This window comes from Agelaius tricolor, unplaced genomic scaffold (assembly GCF_023055355.1).
Source record: "Agelaius tricolor isolate 1412-34295 unplaced genomic scaffold, bAgeTri1.0.p SCAF_11, whole genome shotgun sequence".
Classification (NCBI taxonomy): domain Eukaryota; kingdom Metazoa; phylum Chordata; class Aves; order Passeriformes; family Icteridae; genus Agelaius; species Agelaius tricolor.
Window position 1 is genome coordinate 9062983 of NW_027269271.1, and position 22434 is coordinate 9085416.

The following is a 22434-nucleotide window of genomic DNA, read 5'->3' on the forward strand; positions in this document are numbered from 1 at the left end:
AGAACTTCAGCAGTGTTTTTCTCAATCCTTTTCTTTATCACTCCAAATGTCAAAATAAAAATCATTAAACTGAGAAAGCAGAAGACAATTAGTTATGTTTAAAACAATTGGCAAGGTGTGTCTACACTATAGAAAACACTTGAGCTGAGTATAAAACGGCAAACACATCATGCAGCCAGGAAGTTGTTCACACAAACAACTCGCCAGCGACAGTCCCCACTTTCCTGACTGAGCTTCCAGCATATCTGTCCTTTGCTCCACAATAGATCTGTCCCTCCTCATCCATGCTGCTGCACTCCCATGATCCCACGTTGCCTTCGGTTCTCCCTGCAATCCCTCTGAACTCGGCTCCAGCTCCGCAGGCAGCTGCGAGTGCGGCGCCCGTTCTAAAGGCACCGGGGCACTGCCTGAGCAGGCTGCAGGCCAGACTGAGCAGCCTCACTCCTCCCAGCAGAGCCCCAGCTTCCAGCAGCCTCCACTCCTGAAAGCTGACAAGTTTTATGAAATTCGTAGAAATTTTGCACTTTTGAGAACACTGCTTTACAGTCAAGCATGAAGCCAACAGTCAAAAAGCATCTCCAGGGAGAGGGCACAGGGTTAACAAACAACAAACTTCCTTTCACTTTTTCCTTTTTGTCCCCTTTTTCTTTGTTTTTTACCCCTACATATAATCAGCTAAAATACATACTTAGCTATGCTAGAAATTCAAGTATTCCCACAGTTCATTAAGTTCATTCTCTTCATACCAGCAGCTAAGTGCCTTCTGAATGGTTCAACAGAAATAGTTACAGTAAGACAACTTATTTGAAAATAATTACTCACTGCCACTGATTATCTTCTTGCCACTGGATGGCAGCAACAGAACCTCACCTTTTTCTGTTAACCTCAAATTTTATTTCCATTATTCATCTTCATTACCAATTTTAAACAGAATTCTGTACATATCTTAAGCACATTAAAGACTTTAATGCTTTAAAGCCAATCACTGACAACCATATTACTTAAGTCATTAAAACAGCTTAAAGGACAGTGAGCTTAACCAGTTCAAAACCCAAACAACTTAATTAAATTCAGCTATAAAAGACTAAATAAGCCTAGTTTACTTCAGGGAAGTTGTGTTTATAAAGATCTTTATTTTGCCACTGTGTTTTGCTGCAAAGACACTCTTCTTTCCTCTTTCCACACACCAGCTTTTCCTCTACTGACAGCAGCTTCTTGCATCTGATAGATGCTTCTCATCTCCAACTCGCCATCTACAACTGATGCTCATGTTGTTCTGAAATTGGCTCAGCCTGCACATTACCTGGGTGTATCTTTCATTAATTATGCAAATCAAGCTTTTAATTCAATCTTTGCCAATTCGGACAACAAGGGTTTTCCAAACCAAGTGAGTTCAATCTATTAAATAAATTACATTAATCATTTTGACAAGACCAAATAAATATTTTCATTAATAAAAACATTTTATATTAACAATTTAAATGACTGGCAGCATTATATAAAAAACAGACTATAACTGATACCAGAAAGGTAAGGACTAATTAATTATAAATAATGGTCTGGATTCTTCTCTGAGAAAAATCAATTGTATATTCAGCTACTTCCATGTAATTAAAGTCTTAATTTCTTTGAACTCAAACAACACATTTTCTGTACTGCTCAGTGAGTTTTTATATCCTGGTGCACCGTAACATTTTTAATGAAGCTGCTTAAAGGAAACTGTGTTATATCCTTATACTAACACAGATGGTGCTCACAATTACAGTGTACAAAACTGGGAGCTGGAATGTAGCTCTACCTGGACAGAGATATTCCTAAAATTCTGTAAGGATTACATTTTGCTGTGATAGTTTCCTTCTAGTGACTTCATACTTACTTGAACAAAGGGTACGTTTTCTCATCGGCAGGTGCAAGCTCAGGGAATACATTACATTTGCCTTTTCTTTAAATCCTTCCTTGTAATTATGCTAAAAATAATTTTCTATGAAATATTTTTAAATAAATTATAACTGTAGCACATACCTTTCAACGTCAAAAGGAAAGCAGAACTTTGGAACGCTGTTCAGCACTTCCTGAAAATACAAGCAAAAGAAATGAAGTTAGGGGCTTTTTGAAAAGGCTTTTGAAAGGTTTGCTTTTTTAAAAAATGGCCAAAAATACTCATAACAAATAATAAGTTCAAGGAATATATGATTAGAAAAAATACAGCACACGTTCCTGGACTGAAATAATTGATTATTAAAAAGGAATTAGGTTTGTGCTTTGGCAGATTGCAAAGACAATGCCATAGAAGCCCCAGGAGGGAAAGGCCTGGCCTGAAGGGTATTAACACCCTTCACATCCCCGCTGGGATTCCCTTCAACAAGGCCATATGGATTTTACAAGAAGCACCACACCATATGGGTAAGCCACGTCTGCTGCTACTTGTACCACAGACTAGCCACAGGGACTTCTGACAGATCCTGGCTCAAAAATACAAATGTTGTTTCAATTAAAATGCAGGCAGAGAAAAGGGAATGAAGTTGGCAGCAGAATGAATTACAGAGAGGTATAACAACTCTATACATGTTCCATAGTCAAATGCTGAAAGTGATGGAAATCGCCTACTGGTCCAAAGCAGAAATTTATATGATTAACCCTTTGGGTCTCACAAGCAAGCTTTGCTATCAATAAAGGAAAGGGGGTGGGGGAGAGCAAAATCCACCAGATCTACATTCATACCACAGTATGAAAGGATAATGTCTCTCTTTCGTGCAGAATTTTATTTAAGAAGCTGTTTAGTGGCAAATAAAATGTGTTAATTAAAATATAAAAATGCTCTCAAACTAGTCAACGTTTTTCTTTAAAAAAAAAAGTGAATTACCAGATCATTTAGCAGCAAATATTAAACGACGACTTTACAAGATCCTAGAAAATAGGTTTTATTTCCTTGCTCCCAGCTGGGAAAACAAACCCCCTGTGAAATGCTTCAGCAAGAAGAGACAGTTGACATCCATGCAGTTGGTCAAAGCTGCAGAATTCCTTTTTTGTAGCAGCCCAACAGACCTCTATTTCTGTATACAAGAGCTGGTCTGCAAGGTTTGTTTTCAGAAAAGAGCTCATTGATTACAAATTTCCAGGGCTGCACATGAGGGTTTAAGAAGCCGATTTAAGGTGTTAGTACTGCAGCCTGAACACCCTGTTTACTGCAAGTTGGACAGTCAACTCCTATTAGGGGAAATTGTGTATTTCAATTCCTACACACTACAATGACTACTTACTTCAAATACTCACGAGGCTCAGTGGATAGTGTAAAATATAAAGAGCCCACACAGTTAATAAGCAAGAGAGGAAGAGTTCAGGAAAAAGACACCTGTGACTACAACATGCGTATGTTAGCTGCAACATTTTAAGGGTATACGATGTGCCTCAGCAAACCTTTATGTGATACTCAATCAGGAAGTCAATGTTTTTAGAATTTGCAAGTCATACAAGAGATTTCAAGGAATCTTTAGAACTTTTACTTGGTTGATACAGTGCATGAAAGACACAGATGTGTTTTTGGGAAAGGTTATGAACTCCATTAACAACAACAGCAGTACATAGAATACTCTTCAAAAGGAACTGCTCAAGCACCATCCTACCTGCTCTGAGTGCCCACTGCAGAAGGGTGAGAAGCAAAATATAAACAGGGCAGGTAAGCATTTGATTTCTGCAGTCAGGAACAAGCACACACAATACCAGTAGTAACAATAAAAAACTCTAACAAAAGAGAGCCAGCAGAACAGGCTAATCAAAACTTCTAACTCAGAAACTTCCTAAACATTTCCAAATAGTCTCTCTCATTTCAGGCTCATAAAGCTTGTTTTCCTGTTCCAAAGAAATAGTATTTTATTCTTTTTCTAAATCTGCACCTATTCTCACACTATAGGAAGTAATTTTTCTCCTCACTAACAAGGATTTTAATTGCTGCCTGGTGAGCTTAGCACTGACTCAGAATTGGGTATGGAAATGTATTCATTTATGTTCCCCATTGTATCCTCTTAGAATAAATTATCACGAGAGGAAAAGAAAACAAAAACAAAAAAACCAAAGGTATCAGCTCAATATTTTGACGGAAGAACCTGAAAATTACGGGTGTGTTTTGCAGCGCTGCCCGGGCCGAGCACAGGCCAGGGCTCCCCCGGTGCCGCCCGGCCCTCCCCAGGCGGCCGCGCGCGCTCAACTTCTGCGGAGCGGCCTCTGCCCGCTTCCCAACTGGCAGGAGCATCCCTCGGGGGACAAGTCTTTAAACCTCCACACTCTTTAAAATTCAACCAGCCAGCAGGTCTATAGACTGGTGTATAAACAGTATAGACACACACACACACACACACATACAAAAAAAATCCTCTCTCAGCTTATGTCAGTGACAAAGCAGCTCAGCAGTTGACTGCTTCTCCCCTGACAGCATAAGCCGGGTTTACACAGATCAATAGATGGAAGTCCTACCTAGCTTCCAGGGCTCTGCTTTCTCCCTTAATTACAGGTGCTAGTCAGAATTTTCAAGTGGAAAAAAAGAAGCCCCCAAGGTGCTTCTAGATGAATTTAAAATGTAAGTGATATTATACAGACACATTTGTGTACATATTTGTGTACAATTACAACTGGTACTCGCAGCAATCTCTCTGTTGGATAAAACTGGAGCTCTGTCTCCTAACGGGTCATCATTTTCAAGGCTCTCTAACCAGCCAGGACTTCCTCCTGAGTCAATATTTACACTCTTAGAAAAAGAATAACATTATTTGTTGTCTTTTATATTCACAGCCTGATAAAATTGTATAAAAATTGATAAATGTATTTATTTCTTAAGGCAAAAGGTTGTAGAGGTCTTCAAAAAGCAAAATAGTTCGATTCACATGTCCCAGGATTATTTCCTCCTCTGGCTCTCACAGTATTAGCACTTTCAGAAATGGCCCTTGTGTCATAAACAAGGTGTATACAGGGGGAAGATGATAATGATGTAAAAGAAAAAAAGACCCACACAAGTAGAGTTATCTTTTTGCTTTTAAACACTGACTAAATATCTACAGGTGCATACAAAATTGTGTTTAATTGCTAAGTTAAAGGATAACTATCTCATTCCTCATGCAAACTCCAAGAGAAAAAAGAAAATCATAAAAATAATATCATGTGAACTGTGACGTGCTGCTTCCCTTGAAAAAAGCTTAAACAAAGACTGAAATTTACAAAAATATTTGTTTTATACCTACAGCACAGCAGAAGAACCCTGCACTCTCACAGGCTTATGGTGCAATGGTTTATTAATTCACTCTCATCAGTTGCACTGTCCAACTCCAGCCTGGCCTGGTCATGCTCACTGCCTCTACAATAGGAGGATATTACAGAAGCCTGAAAGGTAGGAATTATTTAGTGTTCCTTGCTCGTTTTGGTACCCACTCAGCTAATTCTGTGTATCAGCATTTTATAAAGCAATGTAAACAGCAGTAGAAAATGCTTCTGAATTCATACATGCCAGCTTTGTGGGAAGAAAGGTTCTGATAACTTCATAGTCTAGAAAGAAACATGGTCAGTAATTAACTGACCAGTTAAGGCACTTTTGCCTTCAGATATTTCAGATTTTCCTCTAGATCTAAAGACAAATTGTGAAGAATTTCCTGAAACTGTTTTACATAAAAATTAATACCTAATAGTAATACTAATTGTCTTGCTATTCATATCCACAGGGCAGTCCCACCAAAGTCCTGTGCACATCTCACCATTTCATTTGCAGTGTGACACCACAAGATGGGTGTAACACAACTGTGTGACGTGGCAGTCTCAGTGTGGGTGGCAAAACACAGAGCCCTAGATGCACCCTCTAAGCTCCACCTGCTGCAACACTTCTATTCACAGAAGATAGATAAGAAAATTTGTGCAATCGCAGCTCCCTAAAAATAGACGTGATCTTTCCAGCTAACAATTTTCAGACTAACTTGCAGATAGCGCTGTGGTTTTTGACAGTTCTTTCTATGTCAATACAGCTGCCACGTAACACTTCATACATCCCTGACAAACATGCAAAGAGGAAGATTCTGGACCACATAGCAGAAGTTGTCACTAATGGATTCAAGCAAGATTAAAATTCCACTAAACTGAGCTACGTGTACATTTCTACAACCACAGATTGTTTTGACCCACAGAACAAATTCCACTCCACTGCTGAGAACAATTTTTGATCCTCATTTAGTTGGCTAACATGTAAACCACAACTGAAAAGGCCCTACAGACTAATGACAGACATTCAGAGGAATCGGGTTGCTCGTAACACTTAAGCACAGAGCCCTGTGAATACTTGCTCTCTAAAAGGTGTTTGCATCATTCAAAAGCTTATTCAGAGAAATATCCATTGTGTAAAATGATTAAGAAGCTGAATACCTGCAAAGGAGGATGAGATCACTTACAGAATTTCAGATAGATTTAATTTCTCTTGTTACTGCTTCCACCTGGCCACCATTCAGTTACATGCCTCAGGAGAAGATGCCAGACAGGCAGCTGAAGATTTTTAGTAGCTTTGTCTGGTAACTTTGTGCTCTACACAGCAACAAGGGCACAGGTAAACACATAGACAGATGAGGCAGCAGGACAGGAAGACTTTAGACAACAAGGTAATGGGATGAGCTTGAGATCTCAGAGAAGCAAAATCACATCAACAAGTAACTCATGGAGGTGATAGTGGAGGCCCCAAGGTCAGCTGTCCCTGTGACTGAGCTTGGAGGTGGATTGTTGCAGCATCACTGAGAACCAACAGCATGTAAAATACACACAAAAAGGAATGAGAAAAACCTTAAGGACTGGAACAGTGAAGGACCAGGGTGTGGTGCACTCCAGCTGGAGGTATGCTACAGAATGTTCTTGCCCTGTAGAGCAGACTAAGGCTGCTGTCCCAGGCAGCACACTTTTTACTGCTCTCACAGCAGCTTTCAAAGGCACTTCACAAGAAGGAAAGCTAATCCTGCACGATTAATCTCACTGTCCTACAAGACTGAGGCATAAGACTTTCTAAACTACCACAAAGTAAGTTTTAAAATTCAGAGATTTTACTAAATTTTAAATTCTTGGAGTCTCTACTTGCCTATTTGCTCCTGAATCTCATCACATAACCAGACAAAAATAAAGCCTATTTCAGACAGGTGTGTACAGCATAGTATACAGGGACTCAATTAAAATAACAAGCTCAGTTACAAATAGCAGAATAAAACCAACATGAGGTTCAGCACAGGTTAATTTTCCTGCTTAAAGAAAAAACTCTTCAAATTTCCTGGAACTCATAATAAAAACATAAAAATTGACAATGCTCTTCTTTCCCCTTCTTCTAAGGGGAAAGAAAGGTCCCTTTAGAATAAGTTTAGATTCAAATGTTACCATCTACCTCTACTATTAGCAAGGCAAACAAAAACAAGATAAATACTACTTCACCACAAATCTCTAGCATGCATGTAATATTAGTATTCCACGTAGCAAAAAATAGTTTTCCCACAGTTCCCTGGCTCATGTCAGGGAGATCATCATTCCCTAGGCAGTATCAGAGTTGGGAAAAACAGGAAATATGTCTTTCCATCTCCACTCTTGAGATTACTATGTGAGGAGTATTTAATTTTTAAGGTGGTAGAGTATTTACTACCTTTAAGAAAATTAATTACATTTTGCAGAAAAAAAAAAAAAGGAAAAAAGGGCACCACTGTATCACTGTATGGCACACAACTTTCTTTCACCATGCAGTAGGTGAAAAGTGGCCTTTTATTAATAAATACTTTCCATATCTCTAACACTATCTGGGAACTCAACAGAGAAGTTCTCTTAACTAGAATCACAGGAGACATCATTTTCTAAATCCAAATATGTAAGTCTCAGAAGGTCAGGTTAAAATCCCCAAGTCATCCAGCACAGCTAAGGGGTCAGCAATATTTGTTTCACTCAAGACCTTTTCACATCTCCCCCTGCTTACAACAGCAGTTAAGATGCAAGTCTGGCAGCAGTGCTGAGAACCTCCTGCACATCCTGTTCAGATGCTGTTTCACCACTTGTGAAAAAATAATTACTGTCAAAGAAATCACAAATTGAAAAACTGGTTCATAATTATTTGTTTTACCTGTTGTTTTTTCATTCCACCTTTGAATATTCTGACAGCAAGGGACAGAACTGAACCTATTTGCAATAAACCCAACTCTATCTATTCAATATAATGCTTTAAAGTGAAGATTGCAGTCTCAGAAATGTCCGCAAAACAGTATCAAAGAATATCATGAGTAGAGTGTAGTTGACACTTTGGTCAAAAGGCTCCTATTTGCAAGATTTCCTTTTCAGCCACCAAGAAAGGCTATTTATAAAATGAACTATAAAAAACACTACAGATAATGACTATCTGCATTAGCATGAAAATGAAATATACTGAAAAAATCATAACATTTCAAGCACGACAAACTCTACTCCAGATGCGACTTGATATATTTCAAGTTGATTTTAATTCCAAGCATATTTTGTTCCAAATATATTCCAAATATTTTTTCCCTAAGTACTGCATTAGTTACTTAAAAGACAAGTCCAGAAACAGAGTGTCTGTAAATAGTAGGATGCCATTCCTTGCCTACAAAGCTTTTAGTGAACAGCTGGCCAGCCCAGTAAATACCCAGTACTGTGTACACAGAGAGGTCAGCACCAGCCCTGCAGACTGCTCCTGCTCAGGATGGGCAAGAGATTGTCTTGTAAGCACCAGGAGATGCTCTTCCAGAATCACAACTTCCCATTGGTTATTTCATAAAATGACTGCACAGCACAGGCCATGAAGAAATCCTGATTTCACTGGCAATTCAGTAGTCAGAAATCCGAGCATCAGGTAAATTAGGGAACAACCTGAGTGCCATGCTGAGAGAAAGCATCTGTAGCAGAGAGTGATTTATGCAGATAATCAAGGTGAGACAGTCCAAAAGCCAAACCCTTGTCTGGGCTCATCCAAGCCTAAACGTGGAGCCCTGTGGGACAATGCTGGCTCCCATGGCTGGGTCAGCAGCAGGGGAAGTCAGGGAACCACACACCACCTTGTACAGGGTACTGAAACCAATGACATGTGGGGGCTGACTTTCTTGGGCTACAAGAATCTACAGCCAAAAGAAAAGGAACTGAGAAAGGAAATCAGCTTCTAAGGAACCTGTCAGAATTGTAATTCCTTAAATAAAATTATTTGTGACATTTTTATAAAGGAAACATTTCTTCTTTTACACTCAGCAGAGGTTACATTCTAAGCTTCATCACAGTGCAATTCATTAAGAATTGCTTGCAGTAATAGTTTTTCAGTACTAAATTGAGATATTATCAAGTGTGTTGAAAAACGGAAGGAAAATGAAACAACTACAGACCAAAGAGAGAAAGGGAAGAAGCAAACAAGCATAAATTTAAAGTGTTAACTTGCCCCTAGTGTTACCCAATGCAGAAAGATGATTATCCCAAAAAATAAAGTGCAGGGGACATACAACTGGGCATCTTTTCCCTAGAAGACTGCAATGTACATTCACTTTACCTATAGCTGAGCCTGTCCAGACCTTCTGGCTCCCTGCACAAAGCCTCTGGCAGCTTTACTGCCAGCAATTACTCTGCAACAATTGCAGGCTGGTGTTGCTGCACGTGAGCATCAGTCAGCCACCTCAGCACTCTGCCAATCAGCTTAGCTCCGACCTCTGATACAGCATAAGCCAACTCTGAACAGCTAAGACAGGAGGGAGGCAGCTTTCACCAGCAAGCCAGGCAGCACAAGCAGCTACAGCCAAGATGATTTTCAGTTCCTTCATTTTGATCAGAAGAAGGAAACTGCCCATGTGTTTCTCAGGGGAGACACTCATAAATCTAAACTAGCATTCATGACGCTTATTGAAAAAGTAGCAGAAATCATGTTCCTACAGTAGAACTTCTCTATCAATTGAAAGAAGTCTTCCCTCTTCCAAAATTTAGTTTAAAATTCAAGAATGGGTGCCGTGAGTGTTCATTGGCCCAGTAAATTTTCTCTAATCATTGTCATTAGTGCCTAGTGAAGGCTAAAGGGCAGAAATAAGCGTGCACTGTACCCTCAGAGACAGATGATTTCTCATATGTGGTCCTTTCATTACCAACTGTACATTAATTAATGACTGCACACAGAAACAGACACACAAAAACCAAAACCTCAACACCTCTGCTTAGGGGAGAAACAAGTAGAGTCTACCAGCCAGGTAGTTCACACACCTTGAAAACTTATACAGAAGTACTGAGCACCAGAAATAGTTATATTTTGATGGATTAACATATTTCCTTTGCTGATCACCTGCCTGGAACTGCTTCACCTTCCCTTATTCCTGGTCCAAGATCCCAAACCAAGTGTCTTGGATCCTTCCAGCTGCAGCCCACTAATCACCCTTGCATTGCTGCTCCTGTTCTTGATTTTAGTCCCATCAAGTCTTGTTCTTTTCCTGGTTCCTTGATTTCATCACATGTGGATTATGCACTTTGATCCCAAACCATTTCCTAATATATGCAATATGTTAAAGAGTATTTTATTTAACAAAATATCAACAAATTATTTGAAGTGACACTTGAAATACCTGTAGCAGTAACAGTGAACCAAAGTACCTCAAATGCTCTCCAAGTCCTGCAGAAAACTATCATCAGGAAAGGCAGAAGAAGAGCCAAGAACCAAACACAGGGTTCAGGAATATTACATCCACTATTTAATACAGAAAGGATAGGAAGCTCCTAAAAGTGCAGCAGAGTAAGCCTGAGGCACAAAATGCTGCGAGTAAGAGAGGCAACAAATCAAAGACTGAAATGGAATGAGGGTACTAAGGAAGCAGAGGAGAAAGCATACGGTATCCCAGAATAAGGAATTAGGGGATATTCGACTGGAATATTCTGAGGGCAGCTGAGGTCAATCAACAATGACACCACACATGACAATTTGGCTGTCTTTCTGGAAGATGTTCCAAATGATTGTCATCACTACTTCAGCCATCAGTTAATTTTTTCTTCTTTGGTTTGGCACATCAGCATAGGCTGGAATCTTATTTGGCTTTGAAATAATCCAAACCAGTAACAGTTATTTTCGATAGGCTGATAGAGAATATCTGAAGGACAGTCAAATACTAATTCTATACTTATTTGAGCAAACAGAGAAAAAACTACTTCTACAAAACGTAGTCCCCCAATATCACAGCTGTATGATTTTAAAAAATGGCTAACATATGCAGACAGTCTATTAAAATGCACATAATTTATTTGACTCAAAATGAAAACATATCTAACAAGTAATTCCATTCATCTGGCCCTTTTTCACCCAGCCTTAAGATATACAAATGTGTGCCTTTTCACCAGAACACAGCAGCTGGGAATGAAAAGAAAAGCATTCAAATGATCATTTTCACATCATATTCCATCGTCTTTTCACCAGCTTCTCCCCAGTCTTTCTTTGAGTCCTATTCTGTTACAAGAGAGCTGCTTTTTAGATCAATTCATATTTCCATAATCCACACTGCTGTTTCTCTCTCTCCTCCCCAGGGTGGACTAACCCCTGCATCCAGAACTATGGCTTACAACTGTCATTAAGACCTGTAACAATAACAAGATAACAAAAGAGCTGGTAGAGATGAGGTTAGCCAGTACCATATGCTGATCAAGTTCAACATTTTTAACTTAAAAGCTCTATAAAACAAAACTCCCACAATTCTGAGAACAAGCATACTTCATGTTGCCACCTGTCCTCAAAATTTCAAGGAAATACCAAGTTTTTGATATTGGTCTTTTATAATTTTTAAAATTTAAAAACTAAAAGTCTCAAGGACTTATTTTGTCTCTGTTGGGAAGAATTAAAAGAAAAAGTTGAGAAAGCATCTTGGAATATTCACATCTTGCATGATGTAAAGGTCTCGGTGATTCTGGGTGTTCCCAGCATGTCTTCGTGGGCAGTTGTTCCACAGAATATTTATCAGCACTGAACAGATCTTTTCTGTTCACACAGTGCAGTTAGCAACTATAAATACACCTCTGAATGTTTTCCTGCTGATCATCCATCAGCTTGGATTTGCATAGACAAAAAGCATTACTGCCTTACACACACAGTATTTTTCAATAAAAACAGTGTCTTCCAAATGCAAAGTGTCAGAAAATCACTTTATCTTAACCAGATAAACTTTATCTTAAGCAGATAAAGCTCCCTTGCAATGTACAAAATTGTAACGTTGCCATCATCTCAGCAGGGCTAATTGCTTTCCACAAAGATTCAAGTTTGAAAATATCCCTTAACTAAATATAATGTGCAACATTTAGACAAAAACACTACTGAAAATTACTAATCTCATTAGATTGATTCCTCCTTTCTCATACCAATGCACCCAAATATCAATCATACTTATTAATAAACAAACAACAAAATCACCAAACCCTTTGTAAGATTTCCTGATAAAAACAATCCCACAAAGCAAGCACCTATCTAGTTAGCATAAACATTTTTAAACATGTATTTAATGCCTCATCAGAATACAAGAACAAAGCCATCTCATGCAGAAACCTGGTGAGATGCATCCCCTAACAGCACGCCTGCAGCCTTGGAGGGAGTGTAAACAGCCTCATACCTCCTGGGCTCCTGCTGCTCTCTTACGAGAGCACAGAGGAACACAACATCTCACTGCTGGCTTCCACACATTTGTTTGACCCAGAGAACAGATTTTAGCTTGCTTCTGGAGAATACTGAAAAAAACCAACAAAAATAAATAGCCAACCTGTGCTATTATTTAAATCTTTAAAAAAAGACTATAATCTTTTTAATGGTGACCTCATTTATGTAATTGCTGCCATGATCCATTTAATTAAATATTCCATCCTGAAAGAAACCGAGCCTTTTGTCTCCAATTAGATGCTCTCTTAAGCCAGGCTTAACTTTCAGTAGTTAAAACATACATTGAAAGTCAAGTGTGTGATTGGTGCTATGCTGTGGGAAGACCAACACACTGGTACTTCTGAGGATTTATCCTTTAAACAACTGCATAGGCACCTGTACATTTTTATGTAGACAAATATTTTCACACAAACTGGGTAGATTTGCATGTATAGTATCAGACTTAAGTTTGGGTCACTGCAGGATACAAAGCTCACAATTCAGTAATGACATCTGCATAATGTGATACAGTAAAACTAAAACCCAGATGTTATGTAAAATATGAGATAGTAACATAAAGAGTATTACCCTAACTTCAGAGAAAACAGCAGAAATTCCTCATGTGGGATGCCATATCCCTTACCCATTACTCATCTGCAGGGTTTGGCTGACATGGAAAAGCAGATTTACACTGCTTGTCTTAGAGAGCAAGAGAAGATAGAATGAAATCTGCAACACAACCAACAGTTTAATGCAGAGTCTGAATTCCTTCTTAACCCACATCTTCAGTTAATAACCCCTTGACATATTTAGTACTAAAGTGGCTTCTGGTAAGACCATCTCCTGATTTTGGCTATTTGTGTCATCTTCCTGGTGAGATGTTTTTCACCAGCAGAGAAGTTGCAGACTGAAATTAGAAAATATTGTGTGATTAAAGGGCAAAGAATGAGAACTATTCAATGGACACCACATATTACAGGTAGAAATCACTTCAGATCAATAGGTGGTCAGATTAAAAAGCTACTGAATTCTTACACGCTAAAAATAATGCCCCACATACCTGTAATTACTAAATTAATAAGAAATGTTTGACCTCACATGCCCCGAAGGTTAAGCCAACACAGGAGGCAGTGCCACCTCTTGCCCAGGCACTACCTGCTGCTGCTGCTGTCGGCACTGTGCTCTCCTCCTTCCTTATGCTAACACCACTCTTTTCCCAGGAATGTTTCAACTCAGAGAAGCTGGTGGGAGTGTCAGTGTTTTTATTTGCTAACAGACATGAACAGAGCCATAGTGGAGACATCTGGACATGTGTGACATCAGTAGGGCTTTGCTGCTGACTGCACTGCCACGAGCAGACAAGCCAGTGCCAGGAGAACGCAGCTCTGCAGGGCAACATCAACTTCTGCAGAAATGTGTTTTCTTCTTCAACAGCCAGCAAGTATTCTGTTTGGAAGCCAAGGTGTTGTTTTCATTTGGGCTGCTTTTCTTAAGCCCTTAAAATACTTTCTCCTTAAAAACAAGTGGACGTTTTTTTCCAGATATCATGGCATTAATATTTTTTCTACAGCCTTCCATTTAAAAATGGGCTTGTAAGGCTGAAATGAAACTCTAGTTTCACCAGTCCAAATAAACAAACTAGAAATGTGAAGATTTAAAAGATACTGATCTTTTATAATGGGAAATTTTGCATGAAGGGGATATTTGAACATACTACAAGATAGTGCTTCTAGGAATATACATTGAATATACATTCAAAATACATTTTAAAGAAAAAAAAATCCTATTAAATGGCTACAGCTCATTCTTTATCCAAGTTTGAGCATTGGAGGATAACCACAGAAGACCTATATATGCTCAAATCAGAAATCTTCACATTTTTCCTACGGTGCTGAGATGATTCACAACTTTTTCCACATGGTCAAACTCATTTTTATAGCACTAATGCCAGTACAACAGTAACTTCTAATTCTAAGATGTCTCAAACAGATTAGTTCTTCTGGCTCTTGAGGCACTTTTTAATAAATACTTCCTTTGAAATGGTAGTGTGGTTCTTTGTACTTTGAATTCTAACCGGTATGAATTCATTTTTTCATTGACAGTTTTGAGAGTTACTAAAAATGGAACTACACCCACCTCAAAAAATAAAATAAAATTCAATGAAAAAAAAAGGCAAAAACACTTTCTGAAACACTCCTGGCAAAGAGAAGTGTTTTCATTTCCTGCCTTGAAGCATTACTTTTTTTCCTCCTCCACTCCATGTTTTTCTCTTTTCCTTCTTATTCTGGCATCTGAGGAATTACCAGAGAGAAAATAAGTGGTTTCCCTGCAGTCAGGGCAGATAAGGAAATCAACAATGAATCTTGCAAATTCTTTTGTGGTACCAAAACCATGCCTTAATATTTCCTTTACTTGACAGACTGTAAGTAATTATGACAAATCCCTGGTCTTGTCTTCCTCCTGATCAACTCTAGTTTCTACATCTTATCCACAACAGATCAGATGTTTAACAAAACAGGAGTTTGGAAAGGCAATATTTAAGAAAAAATTGCACCAAAAGAATATTGACCAGCATCAAAGAAAATGGTAGGGCAGAAGAAAAACGGAAGATTAGAGAAGAGCAAGCACTGTGAAGTTCAGACATACTTAGAGGAGAAATGTGAGAAAGAGGAAGAAAATGTCAAAATGGCTTAGACAAGTTTTCTTTGGATTATGAAAGCAACAAAAAGGTGACATGATAAACTGTAGAAAAATTCAGGAAAAGAGGAAAATATTTTGCCCACTGTTATCACATCACTGTGCAAACAGACAGCCCTTCAATTTTAGGAAAGATGATTCTTTGGGATACATCCAAAAACTAACTCACACATTTTACATTTAAAATAGAAATGACTGAAAAACAGAACAGAGAATATTCTTCTTTTCTTTTCTTTCTTTTTTTTTCCTTTAACATTCTCCCCACAAACTTTCATGGAAATTAGACCTGATAGTTTTAGTGGGGTTTTGATTTTTAAAGAGATTAAATCTGGTGGATACTCAGGTCTGCAATCCTAACCTACCCAGTTCAACATGCACACACACATGCAGAGAAGGTTTCTGCTGATTTCACTTCATGACTTGGCTCAGAAGGGGTTTGCTTCAGAAGCTGCTATATATTCTGTTTAAATCCAGCGGTTTTAATAGGAAAATTTCCCTTGCAAGGAGGATTAAAATACCCTTTTTTTCCAGGAACACAAGCAATTTACTTGAAATGCCAGAGACCCTACACAACTGAGACACTGTGTGCAGGCACAGGTTTTTCAGAGCCCAAAGGCAGAGTGCTGCCTGAGGCCTCTGGTGTTTATAGATTAGGTATGTCTACTGCATCTTTGTAGGATTCCCCTCCAGTCTTTAGTGGGCTTCATCTTCTAATCATTTTTCTACACCAGCTGTTCTTTGAATAACCTTCGACTTCCTCAATAAGCTCCCATTTTTCTTCATACATAATTTCTCTTTTCATTTTTTTTAAGATCAAGTCTTTCTTAGGGAAAAAGAACAAAACAAACTAGAAAAAAAGAATTTAAATGACAATGAAGATGATCATCCTGCAGCCAGGATAATTATCAAAACTTGCTGAATGCCTAGCTGAGAACATATAACAACACACTTTGCTCATTTGTCACTGTTTTACAGGCTGCACATTTCTGACTGATGCTATTCCTGAACCACACACTCTACTTTCTATGTTTGTATATTTATTCCTTTCATCATGAATCACCTTATAGCTGTCTATATAGAATCTTGTACTATTGATTAAAAAAAAAAATCAACAATTTATCAACACCTGCTGTACAACAAGACTTTCAGATCATCCACTGTGGTGATATTACCAATGAAGAATATGTTTGCCTCAATATTAGTATAAAAACAAGATGCAAAGAAGCCATTGGGACAGAGATATTTATTATCTTTTGTTGCTTTATATATTTTCTTTTATGAAAATAAAAATATTCCCATGCAAGAAACTCTTGTAGAAGTTGCTGAAATAATAAAATCTAGTAATTTCATTAGATTTTAATATTAATAACTTTCATAACATAGTCATGGGGCAAAAAACCCAACACACTAATTAATAGCTTGCTGTCACTACAAACAGTGAAATAATCCATCAGTCCTGTATGTATAAACTTTCCTTTGAGGATTAATTATAGATGGAACATAGGATTTTCACACTTTCAGAATCAGTAACTTTAGATCAGTCTCTTATAAGGGTCTGAGGATTTTTTTTTTTTCCCCAAGCAAATAACTAGGGTATCTCCAAAATATTATTAAATAACTACCTAAAGTCTTATATTGAAAAGGATTAAAGGAATTGACACGTTAAGAGGACATACATGGGTAGCTCTTCAACTTTTTTGATTGGGTGGTTTTTTATAACATCAATGTTCAGCGAAGTTCTATTGATAATTTTTCCCACATTTTAAATCCCAAAACAGTTAAAAAAACAACATGTCCAACAGGATCAGCTGATAAAATACTCTATATCAAAAATAAAGTGATACAGAGAATTAGCACGAGATTCCATGCTCTACAACTGCTATTGAGTATTCCTGTCACAGAGGCAATCTAATCACCAAGCCACCAGTTGGGTGAAGGCTTCCACCCTGCTATCATTAGCATCTGCCTCCATGCAGCTGAATAGAAGAGCTTTTTTATTATTATTCTAACATAAAAAAAAGTTCAATCTCATGTTTCCAACCTGGTCTCCAAAGTCCTCCGGGAACTTCCACAGTACCACTGGATCTGTAAATAATTGACAGACAGCATTAATCAGAGGCAAAGGAACAGAGTACTACAGTCAGAGTATATTAATATTAAAGAGAGGGTCAGCTTAGCATCAAGCTTTGAGGCAAGTGCAAAAATATATCTAAAAACTAAGGAAGATACTGGATTATTAAAAAGACTTATTTCATATTTATGAAAGTGCATGTTTATTGTTTTACATATGGCAGCAGGTTATAGGGTAAAGAACTCTTTTCATATTCAATTCTTTATTCCTGAAATACCTCATTCTTTAAGCACATTTAATTTTTACTTTTTAATTCAATTAAGAAATAAAGAGATAGAAAACCTCATTTCATCCCAGGAAAAAAGAACAAAAAATTATAACAGGGGAAAAAAGGCCTTTATGAAAGTACAGAAAAACATCCTTTGTGGTTTTAAAGATAGTACCAATGTAACCAGCACACTCAAGGAAGAGTTTAGACAAGCTATCATGGTTCAGTGTTTTCTCCTCAGACCCATTTAAAACCAGCATTTCAATACCTCGAAGTTTTCATTAACCACTTGCAAACTGCTAATTATAAAAATAATCAGTTATTTAGGCTACATATTAGTCTTCACTTAATATTGTTTTGAAAGCCTCTGTCACAAGGATTGGAACCATAACCTTTCAACAAAAACACAAACTATGAGCTTCACCCTGCCTCCCCCCAAAGCTGTTAATCTCCTTTGACACAAACCCTTCCTGAGGTGCTACTGTTTACACAGCCACAAACACCCACGAAGCCTCACAGGCTTCTAAACAACAGGTTAGCAGCAATGTTTGTCCACCTGCTCCAAGTGAAATTATCCACCTTCCTGCCAGGGAGACCTAGGGCAGTGCCAGAGCTGGACCAGAGGCAGAGCTCTCCAATTCCTCCTGCTCGTGTCCCAGCTGCGCCACTGACCACGCAGCCAGCAGCAGCTCGGGGTGCCCGAGGGCAGGAAAATGAAGGAGAAACAAAACACTAAGTGCCAGGACACTGCCTGATGGGAACTGCCACCTCTTGTCTGCCTCAGGAGCTGCTGGATCCCTGTCCTCCAAGGGGCCAATGTCTGGGAAACTTCAGATTTCCACTTCAGGCTCTAATACCATCACTGTGTGGTAACTCAGAAACTTCCTTCTCATTGCTAGGTTTGCTATCAGAACCACAGGGTTTCCACTCTTGGCAAAGTACAGAGGTTTCTACTCTTCTTCAGGCTCCATGTTTGCTGGTGCAAACTGGAGATTTAATGAGAAGGGAAATGCCACTGCTATGGTATCATTCCCAGCTGCTGATCTCAAATCCTGCTGTTCAGCATGGTGGTGTCGCACGTGTACATTTGCTGCTGGCCCAACCACCAGGAGCTGGAATCCAAAGTCAGCATTCCCCCTTGACCCCGGGCCAGATCTTAAGCCAATAGCAGAACATACATTTCAAACATGTTACAAAATTGAACTTGTCAATCAACTCCATGCAATTTAGACCTAATTTGTATCCAATTCAAATCTAAGTGACATTTTTGATAAAAATTGAGGCATTCGACTCTACTTGTTGGACAAGCTTGTTTTTTCTCCTAAGAACATCCAGGAAGGGCTCTACAGCTATTATTTAATAAAATATGTGTATTTTGCACAATGAATCTTCCTCCATTACTATGGGGAGCAAGAACTTTTGAAGGCAGATACAAAACAAGACATAAGATGCTACGTTTATAAGAATATGAAAGCAAATAAATACAGGTACTTATAACAAAGACCTTTTTGTCCTGATCTATTTTGCACATATTTAAATTGCAAATAAATGTCAATAATCATGAGGTACAAGAGCAGTTTGACTATCCTGTAAAGGAACTGTTGCTTTTATTCCAAATTAGTATCATGAAAAGGAAAGCGGCTACATATCAACAATGATCTCTGATAAATCCAAAGAGCAGCAAGTACAGTAACATATCAAATACTTGACGTTAAGTAACTCATAAATTACTTGCTCAAAAGCACTAAAAACTTGCAGAATCCAAAAAATACTTTAGCATAGCTTGCAAATCTACTGCCATATGTCCACAAACATTTCAAGCATCAATTTCTCTTTGAAAGAGCAATCCCTCTGCACTCCCACTACCAGGTACTTGTTGGTGAAGCTGTAGCACTGTCTGTCTCCTGCTGGTGCAGACTGTCACAGCTACAGATGAGGGAACTGACCGAGATCAAACCAACTGTCTGAAACTTTCCAGGGCAGCATTGACTAGATCAGTTCCCCAAAACCATTGGGTTTGCACCAGAAAAAAAGGAATTAAAACTAGGGAATAGGGAGTTGTGGTGAGAAAAGAGCAGGACTGCTTCATGCGGCAGCACTCCAGCATCAAGCATTTGCTACAGCTCGTGCAATACAAGCTGGTTACCAGCTGCCTCTAGTTCCGTTTCTTATCACCCATTTCTTGTTCACAACTTCCCAAGCTTGCAGTACCATTTATAGTTGCCTCTATTGCAAAACGCAGCCCACGGCCTGCGAGGAGATGAGGGGACCGCTCTGTGGTGAGGCCAGGCTGCCGGAGCATCGCCAGCCAGGAGCTCAGCAGCATCGCCTCTTCCCAGCAGCCAAGCCAGGCAGATGATTTTGGCAGATGTGAAGTACAGTTACATGAGAAACATTCAGTACAGTGCATGCTTTAGTAACACAGTAACAAAATCACTGAGGTTTCTGAAATCTGACAGAAAGGTAATTTCTTTTGTTCACTCTCCTTAGTGCAAATGTAACTGCCAGGCTTCAAAATAGGAAGCAGATCGCAATAGCAAAACCTCCGGGTGTTATTTTAAAAGGTCACAGTCATGAGCAAAGTACAATCTCAGAATTAAGCAAAACTTTGGGCTTGGGGTCCAAACATGGGTAAAATTTACACATCAATGAGGTGCCAACAGAGCTAACAGCATTTCACAGGGCCACCCTTTATCTACAGACAAGACCAACAGCTACAATAAGTTCTTTTGGTGCCCTGATATCACAACAGACAAAAAACCCCTAAAACTTGAATTTAGTGTCCTGCTCATCTTGCCGTCTTCACTTCATACTAAGGATCTCTCATACTACTCCAGCCTCACTTGAAATGGTAAAAACAAATCTAAAGTAAATTCCAGTTCACTCAACTATAGGTATAACAACATTTACTTTCATATCATGAAAGGATATTTATATCATGAGAGGATAATTAAATTCGTGTGATCTAAACAGGAAGAACAATGCTTTTAATACTCCTTCAGGAAAACAAAAAAGAGCCAACATTAAAAAAAAATTCCTGATTCAATCCAAGACAAACATTGGTGCTACACTCAGCAAAAATTACACGCCTTCCAAGACTTGTCCAACTGCTTTGAGCTGGGTTTTGCAGCTGTTATTACTGGCTTTTAACTGGCTATTTTAGTAGGTACTTGCCATACATTTATTAAGTAAGAAAATCTGATGTGACTTGTGCTTCAAAAAGGAAAGTTACTATATTCTTTTTATGCCTTTACTCTCTGAAACCAAACCCCAACACCTATAAAAGCCTCAGGATTTTATGATAATTATCCAAGTCTGAGATTGGAGTTGTTTTCAAAAGATTATGTTGGTTTCTGCTTTTGGAGCTAGGCTCAGGAAGCATCTGACACATCTTTGGGACAACTTCTCAAAAGGGCTGCAGAGGAAGAAACAAAAGGATACTGATTCAGAAATAAAAAGAGAAAGCATAATCCGATTCTGCAACTGTATGCACGGTATCTTCAGGTTTACAAAGACTGAATTTTCTTTTCCCTGAGGATTACTTTCCAGATACTCTCTCTGATCTGGCAATGTTAGGTCAATTTTATGCTGATTTTATGGGTGAGAGGATGAGAACCGCTCAGAAATAGCTGTTGTTGTAGTCAGCTTAGGAACTACTGAGTTTCTCCTCATTCACTTTTTCTAACAGACTTTTCAGGACAAATGGTTTGCACCAATTCTAAGTAAATGTATTAGTAAAAGGAAATTATCAAGTGCACACATAAAATAGTTTGTGTGGCACATGTATAAATGTATATATACTGTTGCATGTGTAAATGGATATTTTCATGTACAAACATCACTTTTTCTATGCCTGCCACATCCAGGACATACATCTCAGCACCTGCCAGTGACACTTGAAAATTCCTTTGCTAAATATCCTACAGCATTGGAAAGGACATCTCCCTTGGTACGAGCCAGATGAGAGACAATCATGGAAAGGTTTGCTGAGGTACCAAAAGAGTGCAGTATAATTACAAGGAGAAAAGCAAGTCACATGCAATGCTTAAAAAAACAGGCTTCAAGATGTAATCTAGAACTGCTCCGGAAGATAAATGCAGGCAACTCTGACACCCAGTAAGACAAGAGGAAGACATATGCAGATCCTCAAGGTAATTTCTCTCCAAAAATCTATTCCTGTAGAGACAAGGTCATAAAGCATGTCATCTGTATTTTCAGGCAAACAACTTCTAACAGTTTAACTTCTGTAACAAATCGAAGAAAATACAAAGGTACTATTTCTCATGACAGAGTGGATTAGAGAAGCAGTACATTCTAAACTATGAAAAAAAAAAAAAAAGAATGCTTTCTGGCTTGTAATTTTCCCCAAAACTGACAAGTTAAATACACTCTAAAAATACTCTTCAAAATCATCAAGCTTGAAGATTATAAATGCCACACAAAAATACAATAGGATAAAGTAATTAGCACACATTCAATTTGGTAATGGAACAGAAATTACAAACACATGCTGAGAAACATCATCTTGGGAAATTCTCTTGGATAGCAACACAGAGAATATTTCAGACAGGAAAACACAGCTAAGGTAAAATGAAACAGATTAATTAAGGAGTCCAGTATTCTGGAGAGAGAAGGAATCTTCATCCCTGTTGGTTGTACTGAGCAGAATAGACAAAAAGACTGCCAAGCAGAGCTGTTCATGGTTGGGACAGAGGAATGGACTAGATATCTGCTCAGTCTTCCTCCAGTTATATTTTCTCTGAT

The 22434-nt window shown here is 38.5% G+C and overlaps 1 protein-coding gene across 2 annotated transcripts in view; it reads right to left on the bottom strand.

The window, feature by feature from the left end:
* Positions 1–22434, bottom strand: part of DENND1B (DENN domain containing 1B) — a 151272-nt gene that overhangs the window by 94199 nt on the left and 34639 nt on the right. For both annotated transcript variants that reach the window (XM_071436022.1, XM_071436023.1), the window contains exons 3-4: positions 17373–17416; positions 2023–2072 (exon numbers count right to left, since the gene is read on the bottom strand). In XM_071436022.1, coding sequence (XP_071292123.1) covers positions 2023–2072; positions 17373–17416 — 94 coding nt within the window. The remainder of the gene's footprint in view (positions 1–2022; positions 2073–17372; positions 17417–22434) is intronic.